The sequence below is a fragment of the Capsicum annuum genome, chromosome 10 (genome assembly GCF_002878395.1).
Source record: "Capsicum annuum cultivar UCD-10X-F1 chromosome 10, UCD10Xv1.1, whole genome shotgun sequence".
Taxonomy (NCBI): Eukaryota; Viridiplantae; Streptophyta; class Magnoliopsida; order Solanales; family Solanaceae; genus Capsicum; species Capsicum annuum.
In genome coordinates this window covers 68,232,531-68,246,733 of record NC_061120.1, presented here as the reverse complement: position 1 = coordinate 68,246,733, position 14,203 = coordinate 68,232,531, and the positions used below count along the sequence as shown (strand labels likewise).

General features: G+C 33.7%; 1 protein-coding gene across 1 annotated transcript; it reads left to right on the top strand.

Annotated features, from left to right (window-relative positions):
* The first annotated feature begins 718 nt into the window (after positions 1-718).
* Positions 719-8,792, top strand: LOC107845762 (protein trichome birefringence-like 25). Its single transcript, XM_016690243.2, has 3 exons — positions 719-1,265; positions 2,903-3,180; positions 7,154-8,792. The coding sequence occupies exons 1-3, from the start codon at positions 1,040-1,042 to the stop codon at positions 7,925-7,927; spliced, it is 1,278 nt and encodes a 425-aa protein (XP_016545729.2). The 5' UTR covers positions 719-1,039; the 3' UTR covers positions 7,928-8,792.
* Positions 8,793-14,203: the final 5,411 nt, after the last annotated feature.

Below are 14,203 nucleotides of genomic sequence, written 5' to 3'. Positions count from 1 at the left end.
GGGATACTAGCTAATTCTAAGTTTATTCTATCCCGCTATTTACACTAAAATGATAAACTTACTATAATCCAATGAAATATCCCATGAGATATCCCCATTTATCTCATCTCATGTATTAGTCGACACCTCGCTTTTACTACACTAAAGTTTTTGTCTATGTTAGAAAGATAAAAAATTATGAGATTTCACTTAATATATTATTAGTTTTATTTGTACTAAATATACCTTGATGAATCGTTTGGATAGCTGATTTCGAACATCGATACTAAATTCTATATAAATAATATCACATTTGTTAGTTAATTTAAACATAAATTATTCATTTATAAAATTAATATTATAATTGCTTTGCAATTTACAAACACACATAATTAATATACGTATAAATTATAAAAGAAACTATATATTATTTTATAGAGGTAAAATAACTAATACATATCTGTACTTCTTGCATAACTAATAGTATCTATATAAATAGAGAACAAGTATATAAGTTCACACATAACTAAATTCCTATATTATTACCACACATAACTCTAATCTGCTATCAAACCATCCATCTCTAAATAAGGAAAACAAAAAAAACTATAAATGAGTAAAATCATGAAGAGGCGCCGCATGAGACTACACACAAGTCCACCACGTCGCTTTTAGATGAAGTACACACATTTACGTTCTTTTATTATACTATTTCTTGTCTTTCGTCTTTCTTCGTCCTTTTGTTGCTAATTATATCTGTCTTCATTCTCAAGTCCCAACAAACCCCTTTTAACTTTCCCTCCTTTCTTGTATACAATTAGTTGGGAGGGTGAACACTCAATTGTCGCACTTGTTTTTCTCTATATACTACCGTAATTATTATTACATTGTCATGTCTTTTTTTCCCTTCTTTTCTTCTTATTTTAATTAATATATTATTATTGTTGTTGTTCTCTTTATATACTACCATAATTATTGCACTATCATATCTTTTTTGTCCTTCTTTTCTTCTTATTTCAACTAATATATTAGTATTAGTATTATTTTCAGAGACAGAATCATGGTTAGCAACAACGTTAATAAGAAGCAATTTTCAGTGGTTTTTGTGAAGTTTGCTGTATGTTTTCTGTTGATGGGTCTTGCTTATCGGCTGTTCTACTCCAGCTTCATGCAATTTCCCCCTGTTGAGGTTTCTGACAAGGGCTTTGTACCTGAAAAGACATTGCAGCCACCACTGGAATCGGTTAATCGTACTGTGGATGTGACGGAGCGAAGTCCACAAAATGGTTGGTTCATTTAACTTACCACTACCAAACAAATTTGATTCTTGAATGATCCTTATTATTATTATTTAATACATTTCGATTTTGTTGTAATCTTGCCATGGGTACATTTTTTTTTTTTTTTTTTGAGGCGAGAGTTTATGAGAAACAGTTTCAAAGGTAGCAGTAAGCAGTGGTAAAGCCTGAAACTTTTTCATTTTATTATTATGAAGTCAAAGTCTCAAAGATGCCAAGGGGCCACATCTACTATATATTAAAATAATAATTTTAACCATAGGGGTGCAATTTTCCGTTGGAAGGGTTTAGACCACTTGGCCCTGTCTAGGTCCACCCTAGGGTAAAGTCTCACCTCCCAGACCTCACTTATGGGATTAAACTATGGGTGTGGTATGTTGTTATTCGGATTTTTCTTGTTGTTTGGATTTTGTTGTAGGAGAAAGGGTGTGGTGTTCTTTCACCTTTCTAGAGAAACTTTCGTACTTGATTTTCTGTTTGTTGGAGCTTAAAGAACTAGTCTTTCTTGAAATTCTGCTAAATTGTGAAGAAAAGCCCTCAAGTAAAGAAAAAAGTAATACTCATGGTAAAAAGAAGGATAACAGGGATAACCAACTTTTCCCCCCATTTTTAAAATTCTTGTTAACCCCTTGGTGGAGTTGTGGCGGGGTTTAATAGTCTAGCTTATTCCTTTTTTCTGATTTTATATTTGGTGGCCTGTTCCCCCATTGGGTTCGACTAATCCTGATTAGCGTAAAGCGAAGCAAACTCCTTAACAAGAATTTTTTCATACCAAGGCTGAAACCAAGAGCTCTAGTTAAAGGGTGGAGAGATGAATCCATGCCACCACAACCGTAATTGATACTCCAACTTACTCTGTTTCTTGCAATCCGGAGAATAAGTACTTGTTTGTCATTTCTAATATACTATCTTCGTGATATATAGTGAAAATTTAGCATTTTAGTACAAATGAAGATGAGGAGATTAGAACAAGAATCAAGATTAGCATTTTCGTACATGATCCTTGATATGAAGGTGTGGAGGACGCGGATTGGGGTAGAGGGTTAGTAGGTAGGAGTTCGTCCGTAATAGTAGGGCCGAGTGCTTTTGTCTGTATCTACGCTTGTAGTTGCTTGTTCGTGGTGTTTTGGTAATGTCTTTGATTTCAATAGATGGTTTATAGTATTACCGCGTGGGTGTTGTTTTCTTTATTATCTAGCGGTGTGTCTCCCTTTTTTGTTGTGTACTTTTATGTTTTTCGTTTGTTTGTTTGATTATACTGTTATCTATCTTAAGTCGAGGGTCTATCGGAAACAACCTCTCTACTTATCTGAGGTAGTGGTATGTACTTCGTTTGTTTGTTTGATTATACTGTTATCTGTCCTGAGACGAGGGTCTATCGGAAACAGCCTCTCTACTTCATCTTCATCTGAGGTTGTGGTATGTAGTGCTTGTACACTTTACCCTCCCTATATCCAACTTTGTGGGAATACACTAGGTGTGTCCATACCTACTTTGTAGGAATACACTGGGTGTGTTGTTGTTGTTGCTGATAGCGTAAAGAAGTTGTATACTACAAGTGCAATTTAACTGATTATAGCAGGTTTCTATTACAATCTTTGACTTGATAGCCTATATTTTTGCAGGAAAATGTGATTTATATATTGGAGATTGGGTACCAGATCCGACTGGTCCATTTTACACTAATAACACTTGCTATTCCATTGAAGCTCACCAAAATTGTATGAGAAATGGAAGGCTCGATACTGGCTATCTTTACTGGAGATGGAAACCAAGAAATTGTGAGCTACCTAAGTTCAATCCCAAGAGGTTTCTTGATATGATGCGACACAAATCAGTAGCCTTCATTGGCGATTCAATTATGCGCAATCATGTGCAGTCATTGCTCTGCATTCTCTCTCAGGTACATTTCTAGCGTTATTTTTTCTGTTTTCGTAGTCTAATTCTAGTTTGGGGTGACTTTGTACTCTGTAGTGAGCTCTTGATTGCATATGTTTTTCGTGTACCAGAAACAGTGATGGTGTGTGTGGGCCGTGGGATGGAGGGCAGGGGAAGCTCTCAAAGAGTCTAAACATGTTCTTGATTTATTGATCCATTAGTTAATTGGTCGACGCAAAAAATTCAACATAACTAAAAATTTGCAAATGAACGCAAAAAAGCAAACCAGACTAGACAAAATTAACCCATCTGGATGGTCTCAAGCTAGACGAGAAGGCAACTAAACCCTCAAAGAAAGGAACTCTGCATAATTAGACTATTGGTGTCAAAATGACCATGTTGATACAAAACAAAGTGATTGTTTGCAACAAATTTTACAGTGACAGAAATATATTGTAATCACAAATAAAATATGAAGAAACAAGAATTTTATTGATAAACGAATACGGGTACAATTCTGTTCCTCCCTTGATTCCTCTCTACAATTCTGTTCCTCCCTTGATTCCTCTCTCTTAATTTTCTCCGACGAGGGCCGTTAGTAGCGTATTTTTCGAACATAGGGTTGATTCCTCTCTCTTGATTTTCTCCGTAATTCAAGGGCCGTTAGTAGCGTATTTCTCAAACATAGGATGATCTCTTTATGAATATCCCATGAGTGTGGGATATTGGAGATCTTAATCTCTTTACGAATATCCATAAGTTCATGGGATATTCAAGATGTTACTTCAAGGAGTAAGCCACCCTTTTTATAGGCGTAGTTTAGGGTTGATGTTTGGATTCTTCTTATAGAGTTCTACAAGATTTTGATGTCTACAGTGACATATGAGATAGAAGAAAGGTGGTGCTAACTTTGGGTCCATAGTTATTTTTGGCTCTTCTAGGAGTGCATCAAATAGATTGCTTTTCTGTTTCTTTAAGACACAATCAATCCCTTAAATCCGTGAATATATTCGAAAGCACGTTATAGCATGAAGGAAAGTTTTCAGTCAGAGGTCAACCATGCTTTGAAGTTTGTGAATTCTGAATTCTAGCCATATAGAGTTACTGGATTCTTAGTTTAAATTCATAATTTGTACATACTAATTGGACTTAGCTTCTCAAATGGACAAAAAGTTTCAAAACGGAAGGCCATTTGTTGGTGCCTTCTGTTAGGATCCTTCTTCCATCTATGACTGATCTTCGCTTTCCGGCTTTTGTTCTGTTTAAAGTAATTCTTCAAATGATGGAAGTCCAAATCTTGTTAGCTGATAAAACTGCCATCGTCATGGCTTACAGTTTATCTTTGAACTACTTCTTAACATCGATAACTGCTCTTAGTGCTGCCCTTACTCAATTTGGCTCAGAGCTTGATGTTGCGAATCAGACATTACTCCCCTCAACCGCTATGAGTCCTGTTCTTCCGTGCCGTGAATTAGAACTCGGAGACCAGAAACATAACTATAAGAGAGTAGCTGCCCAAACAAGCTCCGTAAGGTCGCACCTAAGATCCGAAGGAATCGCTTGAGAACAAATATACATCTCAAAAAGGAAAGAGATTTTTTTCCTTGTAAACTTTACACGCTAAAACTTGTTGGAGAGTCTTGTTTCATAAGCTGGTGTTGTGTCTCTCAGATCATAAATTTGAGTCTGCCTTGGGAGATAAGCAAACCTTCTCATATTGGTTATTGGCCCTCACTGTCACTCTCAGCTGGTAAATTATTGTTTAGTTGAAACATTTCATTCCAAGTTGTTCATCAGTTAAAAACTATCTTTCATACCAAACTAGTCCAACCACTCTAAATACAGCTCAAAATTTCATTGTTCCATCAGTTGTGGGGTTCCACATTTAATTCAGTTACACTGATGTGATAAATTAGTTTCGTGACTTTACTATTACTAATCGGCTTAAGTTGTGCAACACACGACCCAATATTGATCCTTTAAAATTACGTTATGTATAATTCTATCATTTAAATAAAATCTTCATTTGTTTGATTGATAAATTCTAAGTTAAGCATATATTATTATATTTAGATTGATGAAATTTGTATAACAATATTTAAATTTGTTCAAACTTTTATGGCACTGATAATCAATTATATTTTTTAAATTATTAAAATTTTAATTATTGTGATTTATAATATTTTTTTCCCTCTATTCTACTAATTAGAAGTGATATAGTAAAATTATTATAACAAATACTTGTGAATTTTTTTTATGTGGTCCCATATAAGACGTCAAGTTAATTTAAAACATCAAAAAATAATTTATCATTTTATGCCTATTTTCCATATAAGACGTCAAGTTAATTTAAAACATCAAAAAATAATTTATCATTTTATGCCTATTTTATTTTTTTATTAAATATTATTAATTTTTTAATACTTAAATGACCTATAATAATTAATTATGAGTGATATAGCAAAATCACGGTTGAAGCAGTCATGTCATAAATGTTTATTTTAATTTTTTTTATTAAATATTTTTAATTTTTCAATACGTAAATGACTTATAATAATTACTTAGGGATAATATAATAAAATTATGATTGAAGCAGCCGAAGCAGACATGTCGACCATGAGCAGCCTGCTTCAGCGGCTTATTGTGACTTATTATCTATATCTATCTATATCTATAATCTATAATATATTAAAAGTGTGAAGACCCTTAGAAAAGTGATTTGAATTTTTTATTCTTCATTAAAAAACTTCATAATAGACAAAATTATCTTCAATTATTAATTAATTATTAAAAATCTAAACAGCCCTAAAAACATCAAGGCAAAATATATGGTAAATTTAAAATATTACTCAACTTGAGTTCTTTTCAAAGTCATATTATCGTACATTATAAATATTTGTTTTGTAATTTTTGGACTTTCTAATTAAGGAAGGTTTTAAACAAAACTTTGATTTTTATATTAATTATCACATTTTTTTTTTCAAGTTTAAGAGTGTTTCTTTTTTTTATTAGGATTTGCTCAAATTTTCTACCATAATTAAAGTTTTTTTTTATGGAAAATATTTCTTTTTTGAAAATATTTTTTCCATATTTGATTAATCCTTTTTTGGAGAAAAAACAATTTGAACTCTATAAATTGAGGACTCTTTATTGCTACAAATAATATAATAGCATTCACAAGTAAAGAGTTTCGTTTTGGAGAGATTATTCTCTCTAGGTTTTATGTTTGTAATATTAGTTTTTCACTATGTGGGTCACTTGATAAAAGCATATTAAATTTTATGATGTTTTTGTTATAATTTTCTTTGTAATCTTATTTGTGAATGTTTGTGATGTAAGCGCCGCATAACGTCATATTATTTCAACTTCAAGTTCAACAATTTTCTAGGTTGAGTATATTTTTGATTATACAGAACTTTATGAATTAGAGCTGTAAGTTTTGTGAAAGGATATTCAATTTTGTGATTTTCAGATTTGTTTTCTTATAAATAAAAATATTTATATTTATTTGTGCTTGGTTAATGAATGTAATTTTGTTCTAAAAGTATTTTTGAGAAAATACATTTAAAAGCACTTTAAAAACTTAGTCAAATACTAATAGTTGCTCTAAAGTGATTTAGAAATTTATTAGTTAAACACAAACTTCTTCTTGTCCAAAGATGGACATGATTTTATAAAATTGTACTAATTGAAGTAAACTACAATACTAAGACTAGTATAGTAGAATAATGGATAGAAATCAATTACTCTAATGTAACAAAAATTATTTTGCGACCATATGTGAAATTAACTCTGAAAGGTGAATTGCTAAGACAATTTTTTGGTTTTAGAGAAGACTGTAATTCTATGTTGCTGATAAAAAGTTGTTCTTCACTTTCTTTTGTTATTTGCTTATCGTTTTGGGATATTTGGTCTATCATGTTCTAGTTGGATAATGTTGGGTTGTCTAGTATATCAAAGCAATCAGTATCTGGATTCATGTTTAAGATGTCAAGCAGGAGGAAAAAAGTGAAGAGGTTTACCATGACCAGCAATACAAAAGCAGAAGATGGTATTTTCCAACTCATGACTTAAATCTTTCAGTGGTCTGGTCACCTTTCCTTGTAAAAGCCGATATTTTTGAAGACAATAATGGAGTTTCAACGGATATAGTCCAGCTCCATCTTGACGAACTCGATGTTTGGACTCGACAATTTGACAATTTTGATTATGTAGTTATTGCTGGAGGGAAATGGTACTTGAAAACTGCAGTTTACTGTGAGAATAATACGATAGTCGGTTGCCACAACTGCGCTGGTAAGAACATAACTGAGGTGGGATTTGAATATGCTTATCGCAAAGCACTGAACTCAACTCTGAAATACATCACAAGATCGAAACACAAGGCGTATGCTCTCTTTAGGACCACTACACCGGATCACTTCGAGAATGGTGAATGGAACACTGGAGGTTATTGTAATAGAACAGGACCTTTCAAAGAAGGTGATATCGACATTAGAGACATCGATGAGATAATGCGTAAAATTGAGTTGGATGAATTTGAGAGAGCATTAAGAATAAGTTCAGAAGTTGGGATGACAGTAAAATTGTTCGACACTACCTTCCTCTCGTTGCTTCGGCCAGATGGTCACCCAGGAGCATACAGGCAATTCCAGCCATTTGCTGAAGGAAATAGACGCACGGAAGTTCAAAATGATTGTCTACATTGGTGCTTGCCTGGTCCAATAGACTCTTGGAATGATTTAATGATGGAAACTTTGGTCAGCAGTTAAGATGGGACATTCATCATTTTCTTACCTCAGAAAATTGTCCCCTGCAACATTTTTACATATAATCATCTGGAAGAAAAGCACAAGATAAAATATGAGATGGTCCATAATCAGTTTTGTTCCACATAAAATATCGATGCCCCCTACCTGGCGCGAGTTACCTTGGTATCCTTTTGGTCCGGACAGCACGGTTGTATACATATATATATATATATATATATATATATATATTGACGAGGCCCTATAGGTGCACATAAATTAGAGTCTGCTCAATAAATCAACTCTCTTCATGTACAACATAGATTTTTGATATAAATTGTAGGGTTCATGAAATACGAAAATATAAGGGATAATACTCACAAAAATATCTGAACTTTGATCGAATTTTCAGTTGAGCATACTGAACTTTGCGGGGGTCCTATTACCTCCCTAGATTTTTTAAAGTGGATTTAATTTTCTCCCGAAACTCTATAGTGCGTGTATTACACGTGCCAATGGTGTTTTTACACGTGTATTACACGCGCCAACCTCATATTTATAGTGTCCAAGTGGGCAGATATATGACATTAAAATACGAAAAAAAAGTTTAGGGGTAATAGGATCCCGACAAAGTTCAGTATGCTCAATTGAAAATTCGGTCAAAGTTCAGGTATTTTCGTGAATATTATCCCAAAATATAATATAGGTGATCATTTATCATATTCTATTTTCTTTCAGTTTTCAAGCATTTCGGCCCGTTGGTATGTTAGAACTCATTTCTCAAAGGACGAAAATACAAGGGAACAACAGAACTACAGGCAGTTATTGCAACTCTGTCATGTAAACAGTACTTTTATCGGTTTTCTATCTATAGTTTGTGTATAGTTTCTGTTGATAGTTTTACCCATGTCACGAAACTTGCAACACTAACAAGATGCATCATTACTGCTAAAACCAAAAACAACAGTTTTTTGTTCAATGGAAACTTATCTTTCCATACTTGAGCTTGGTGTGTTTAACTTGAGCCGAGGGTCTATTAGAGACAACCTCTTTACTTTTACAAGGTAAGGCTACATACACACCATCTTCCCTAGACCCCACCCGTCGGATTACAATATGTTTATTGTTGTCGTATCATCTTATCTAGCATATCTATAGGCCATTTCATATTCTACCCAAAACTTGAATATAAAGCATCATAAAACTGGCAAAGTAGCTCCATCCTAAACTTTTATTGGGGTATCGTTAAACTTAAAAGTGGATCCAAGTAGCTAGCAAAACATCAAATAAAAACATCGTTCTTGCTAGCAAAATTTCATTTTATTGGACTGAAATGTTATGTCTGAACATAAAATTATGCAAGTTACAAATGAATCCAACAAGAAAGAACCTTAAACCATCAAAGGTGACACAGATCTCCCCTCTACTTGGTTGAAGCTGCTTTATCTTGCTTCCTTGGGTTTGACTTAAGGAATGAGTCCTGCTAGATAAAATTTAAATAAGATATAGCAGATGGAGAGGACATCAAAATATCCAAACCACCATAAAGACACACAAGTATGCAACGAGCCAACCATCAGATATTGTATAGTTTCCCTGTAGAAGATTTACCAGCTACCTAAAAGTCTATGCAAAAGAAAGCACTGCACACGACTCTACAACTCATCCTTGATGATACCGTTTTGTTAAAAGGTGAAAAGCTAAAGAAGTGCCAAGATCCACTAGGATTCTAAATGTAAGATGCAGCAATTATACACAGCACAGACCTAGGGATACACAAATACATACATTCAACCAGTATGATATACCTCAATTTACATTATTTAGGGTACGTTACATAGTTCGTTACATACATATTGTGTACATATTACATTATATATATGTATGCATACATGAAAGAAATGATTATGTCTCTCCATCCTTAACCAACGGTTTTGAATTCGAACACCGGAAATAAAGTGTCTTTGGTATGGAGCATCTTTACCTCCCAAAGTAGGACTTTCCGGAACGAATCTGAATTTCGGGCTCAAAAACAGGTACCGAAAACAGAAAAAGAACCAATAATACTTATCACTAAACGTGCAAAATCAAGAGAAACAACCATTTGTAACTTTATACCAGGATGGTAACTTTTTTGAACCGAAGTCAACTGAGGTAGAGAAACAGCATATGTTATAAATTAATATCTCTATTAGAGCCCGTTTGGATAGGATTAAAAAATAATTATTTAGCTTAAGTGATTAAAAGTTTAAAATTAGTGCTTATAAATTAAGTAGATAAGTGTTTGGATAGAAGTATTGAAATTGGTAAAAAGTTATTGATGTGTTTGGTTAACAAGTGATGTTAAGCACTTTTTTGTTGTCAACATGACTTAAATATCATTAGGTAATTTAACTAAAAGTGACAAAAGAGTTTGATAATGAGGTGTAGGTGACTCAAGTTTTAATAATTGAGTGTAGGTGACAATTACTTTATTAGTGATTAAGAAAGTTAGAAAAGTTTGAGAATAGCCCACAAGTTTTTAAATTTACACTTTGATCCAAATGTTTACCTAATATAACTAGAAACGGAGGGAATAAAAACACGCGTTCTTCTCATTATTGTTGTTCTCTCTCTTTGCCATTTTTGTTGTTCATTGTTGCTGCTACTTTATTCATTATCTTGTGCTTCATTATCATCATCATCATCTTCATTATCGTTATCTTCTTCTTCTTATTTACCATTGCTGTTGTTGTTACCGCTACTGCTGCTACTTGACCAATTTTTAAGGTAAATTTAGTTTCGTACATCACTTTGACATTACTTCATAGGCGACGTTGGTAAGTAAAATTATAATTTTTAGTTGAATTTCTCATCTGGGTACACTGTTACTATGCTGTTTTTAAAACATAGATAGAACCCGAACACGAATCCAACATAATAGCCATCTTTTTCAACAGATCACTCATTTGTTGCGTCAGATGAGTCATCTGTTGCAACGGGAGACTTATATGTTGGATTTATGTTTATGGTTCTATAATACCGTAATATGAATTAAACAAATTATTTATCTGTTGCAACAAATGAATTATCCGCTGCAACATATGAGTTATCTATTGTAATAGAGGAGTCATCTTTTGAACTAGATTAGTCACCTGTTGCAATATAACCTGAAGTTGAGTTTAACAAATACGTCCATCTGTTGCAACAGGTGAGCAATCTATTGCAGCAGATTAGTGATTTTTGCAATAGGTGACTCATCTATTGGAATCAACTTCAAAGATTCTGCAGTACATCCCAACAGGTGTTTTAGTCACCGTTGCAATAGATTACTCATCTATTAGGGTTGATGTTACGGCACTATAAAATCACCATTAGTTTTATTATGATGTCATTATTATTTTTTTTACCAAATGTCTTTACTTAGGTACCACTAATGGAAAGATCATTAGCAATAGGGGTGGATTTTCATGGTGAATGGATCGAGAAGAGTAATCGATATGTATGGCACTGGAAGGAGGGTGAAATGCTAGAGACGATAGCTATGGCAGTCCAAAGTGATGTTTCGTATGATGATTTTGTGAACTTAATCATCAGCTATTGTGGTATGAATTATCAACCAGAAGAACTCATTACCAGCTATATGCACGGCTCCTTTGAAAATCAGAGGGTACTACCTTTTAAGATAATCGACCAGGTTCGGTTGCGTACTTATCTTAGTGATTCAGCTAGGCCAGTATTAAGGGTATACGTGATTGAAAAATCGAGAGAGAATGAGAACCAAAATGTAGAAGAAGAACAACAAGAAGACATCTTTGATGATAAGCTGGATGATCTGGATATGAATATTCCAGATGATGATCAAACGCATATGCCGATTATTGCGAGCAATACGGTGTGCAGTTCTTCTATATCAACACAGTCAGACATTCATCAAGATGATGAGACTATCTTTTACAAGGGAATGTCATTCAAGGATAAGAAAGAACTATCTACTTCTTTGTTTATTGCTTGTTTGAAAAAGATTTCAGACTAAAGAAGGTGATTAATTCGAGCAAAGTCTTTTCCTTTAGATGTGCTAATCCAAACTGTAAGTGGTGGTTAAGGGCTGTGAAATACTTAAGTTCAGACAGATTTGTCATTAATGTTTGTAAAAAGTATCACACATGTGGTTCGGAGCACATTACGGGCCAAAATCCTTACTTTACGACAGAGGTCCTCAGTCAGTATTTTCAGAATAGATTCCCCAATGGCAAAGACCCTTCTACAAGTGATATGACCAATCAATTCCTTACAGAATAGGGTGTTATGGTCACTTATTGGAAGATATATACGGCCATGAGAATTGCCAAGGACTTAGGGGGACATACGAGCACGGGTATGCAGTCCTCGATGCCTACCGTTACATGCTTGAGTCTACAAATCTCGAAAGTAAGACGGTGTTGTATGTTGACAAAAATGGAAGGTTCAAGTACTTTTTTGTATCCTATGGTGCTGGATTCTTGGTTTTCAACATTTGAGAAAAGTCATAGCCATCGATAGGACTTTCTTGAGGAGAAAATATAATGGAGTTTTGCTAGCGACTGTGGCACAAGATATGGAGAGACACATCTTTTCTTTCATTTTTTATGTGGAGGACAAAGGAATGTGATGCCTCGTATGGATATTTTTTTGAACAAATGCGAAACTACGTCGAAGATACCAAAGAATTATGTTTTATTTTAGATAGGCATCCAAGTATCCCAAAGACGGGTTCAATTTTTTATACTTCAGCTCACTTTGGTTGTTGCATGAGGTATCTTGGAGATAATATTTGAAATAACTTTCACAATGAAAGGGTCATGACCCTTATTTATAGAGCATCTAAAGTATATAATAGAGATGAGTTTTTTGACCATTTCAATCAAATAATGGGCATGCATCCTAAGGTAACAAAATATCTCGTACCTGTTAGTTTTGAGAGATGGAGCCGGATATTTTGTCTGGAAAATATGTACATTCTTATGAATTTACTGTCTTGTTTGAGTTACAAGTTTAGTATGATGCTGTACTAAGTGATTCTTTTGTACAGGTATAATATTATGACGTTAAACATAGTTGAATTAGTGAGTTCATTGTTTGGTGCCGAAAGAAAATTTTCCATCGTGGCGCTATTTAATGAAATAAATAACAAGTATGACAAATTATTTCATGAAAAGTGTGTGATGTTCACGAACGGAGTAACTAGATTTGTTCTAGAAGCGCAAAAACAAATATCAACGAACATCAGTTTGGGGAATAGGTTATTTGCTTATCAAATAGCAGAGTATAAGTTTAGTATTGATGGTCATGGTGATGTTGCCACGGTCAATCTTCAAACAAGATCTTGTACGTGCAGAGTTTTTGACTTGGACAAAATACCATGTTCACATGCTATGGCAACACTTTGAGCCCAATACGGTTCACAATATGGACCTAAAATTTATGAGTGCTCGTCTCCATATTTTTGGTTCAAAGATATATAATGGCATATAGTGAGAATATTAATCCGGTACCTCTCGAAAAATTTAGGTTGTTTCTGTAGAGATTTTGGGGAGATTAATACCTTCTCCAAATACCTCCTCTATATATTGACCCAAGCACTATCAAATCGGGAAGAAGGCAATATAAGAGGAGGCGTAGTGTTAGTGAATTATTTCTATCAAGAAAAAACAAGTGCTCCGTATGTAAGAATGCTGGCCACAAAAGAATTACATGTTCGGATCGTAATCCACCATTATCACTATAATAGAGAAACTCGTGTTGTTGTTTGTATGGACTTTGATATTTTTAACTCATTATTGTGAACGTAAATGTTATTAGTTATTATATAAAATATCTTTTTTATTAACAAGTGCATCAATAAAAAGAGGTAAAACAAAAACTAAATACAACAGACCACAAAATTATTTTCAGCATACTACCCATCTATTGTAACATATAGACATTTGCTGGAAGAACACAATACAGTTCATCAAACTGGAATGTGTTTCTCCAACAGATGAAGAATCTGTTGCGACAGATGGATAATCTGTTGGAGCAACACAATTCTATTTCTGCCACAAACCCAATAGATGATAAATCTGTTTCAACGGATGGTCCATCTATTGAAAGAACTCAAAACTCTTGCTATTGTTACTGGATTCAAAATTATTTCTTACGTCCTATCGTCGACATGTTTGGTGCGAAGAAGAAATAGACAGAATGAAAATTAAATAATTATTAAAAAGTCAAACTTGACTAAACATAAATTTTTCATTAAACAAAAACAAAATACATTAGGTAGGTAGATCCAATATAGAA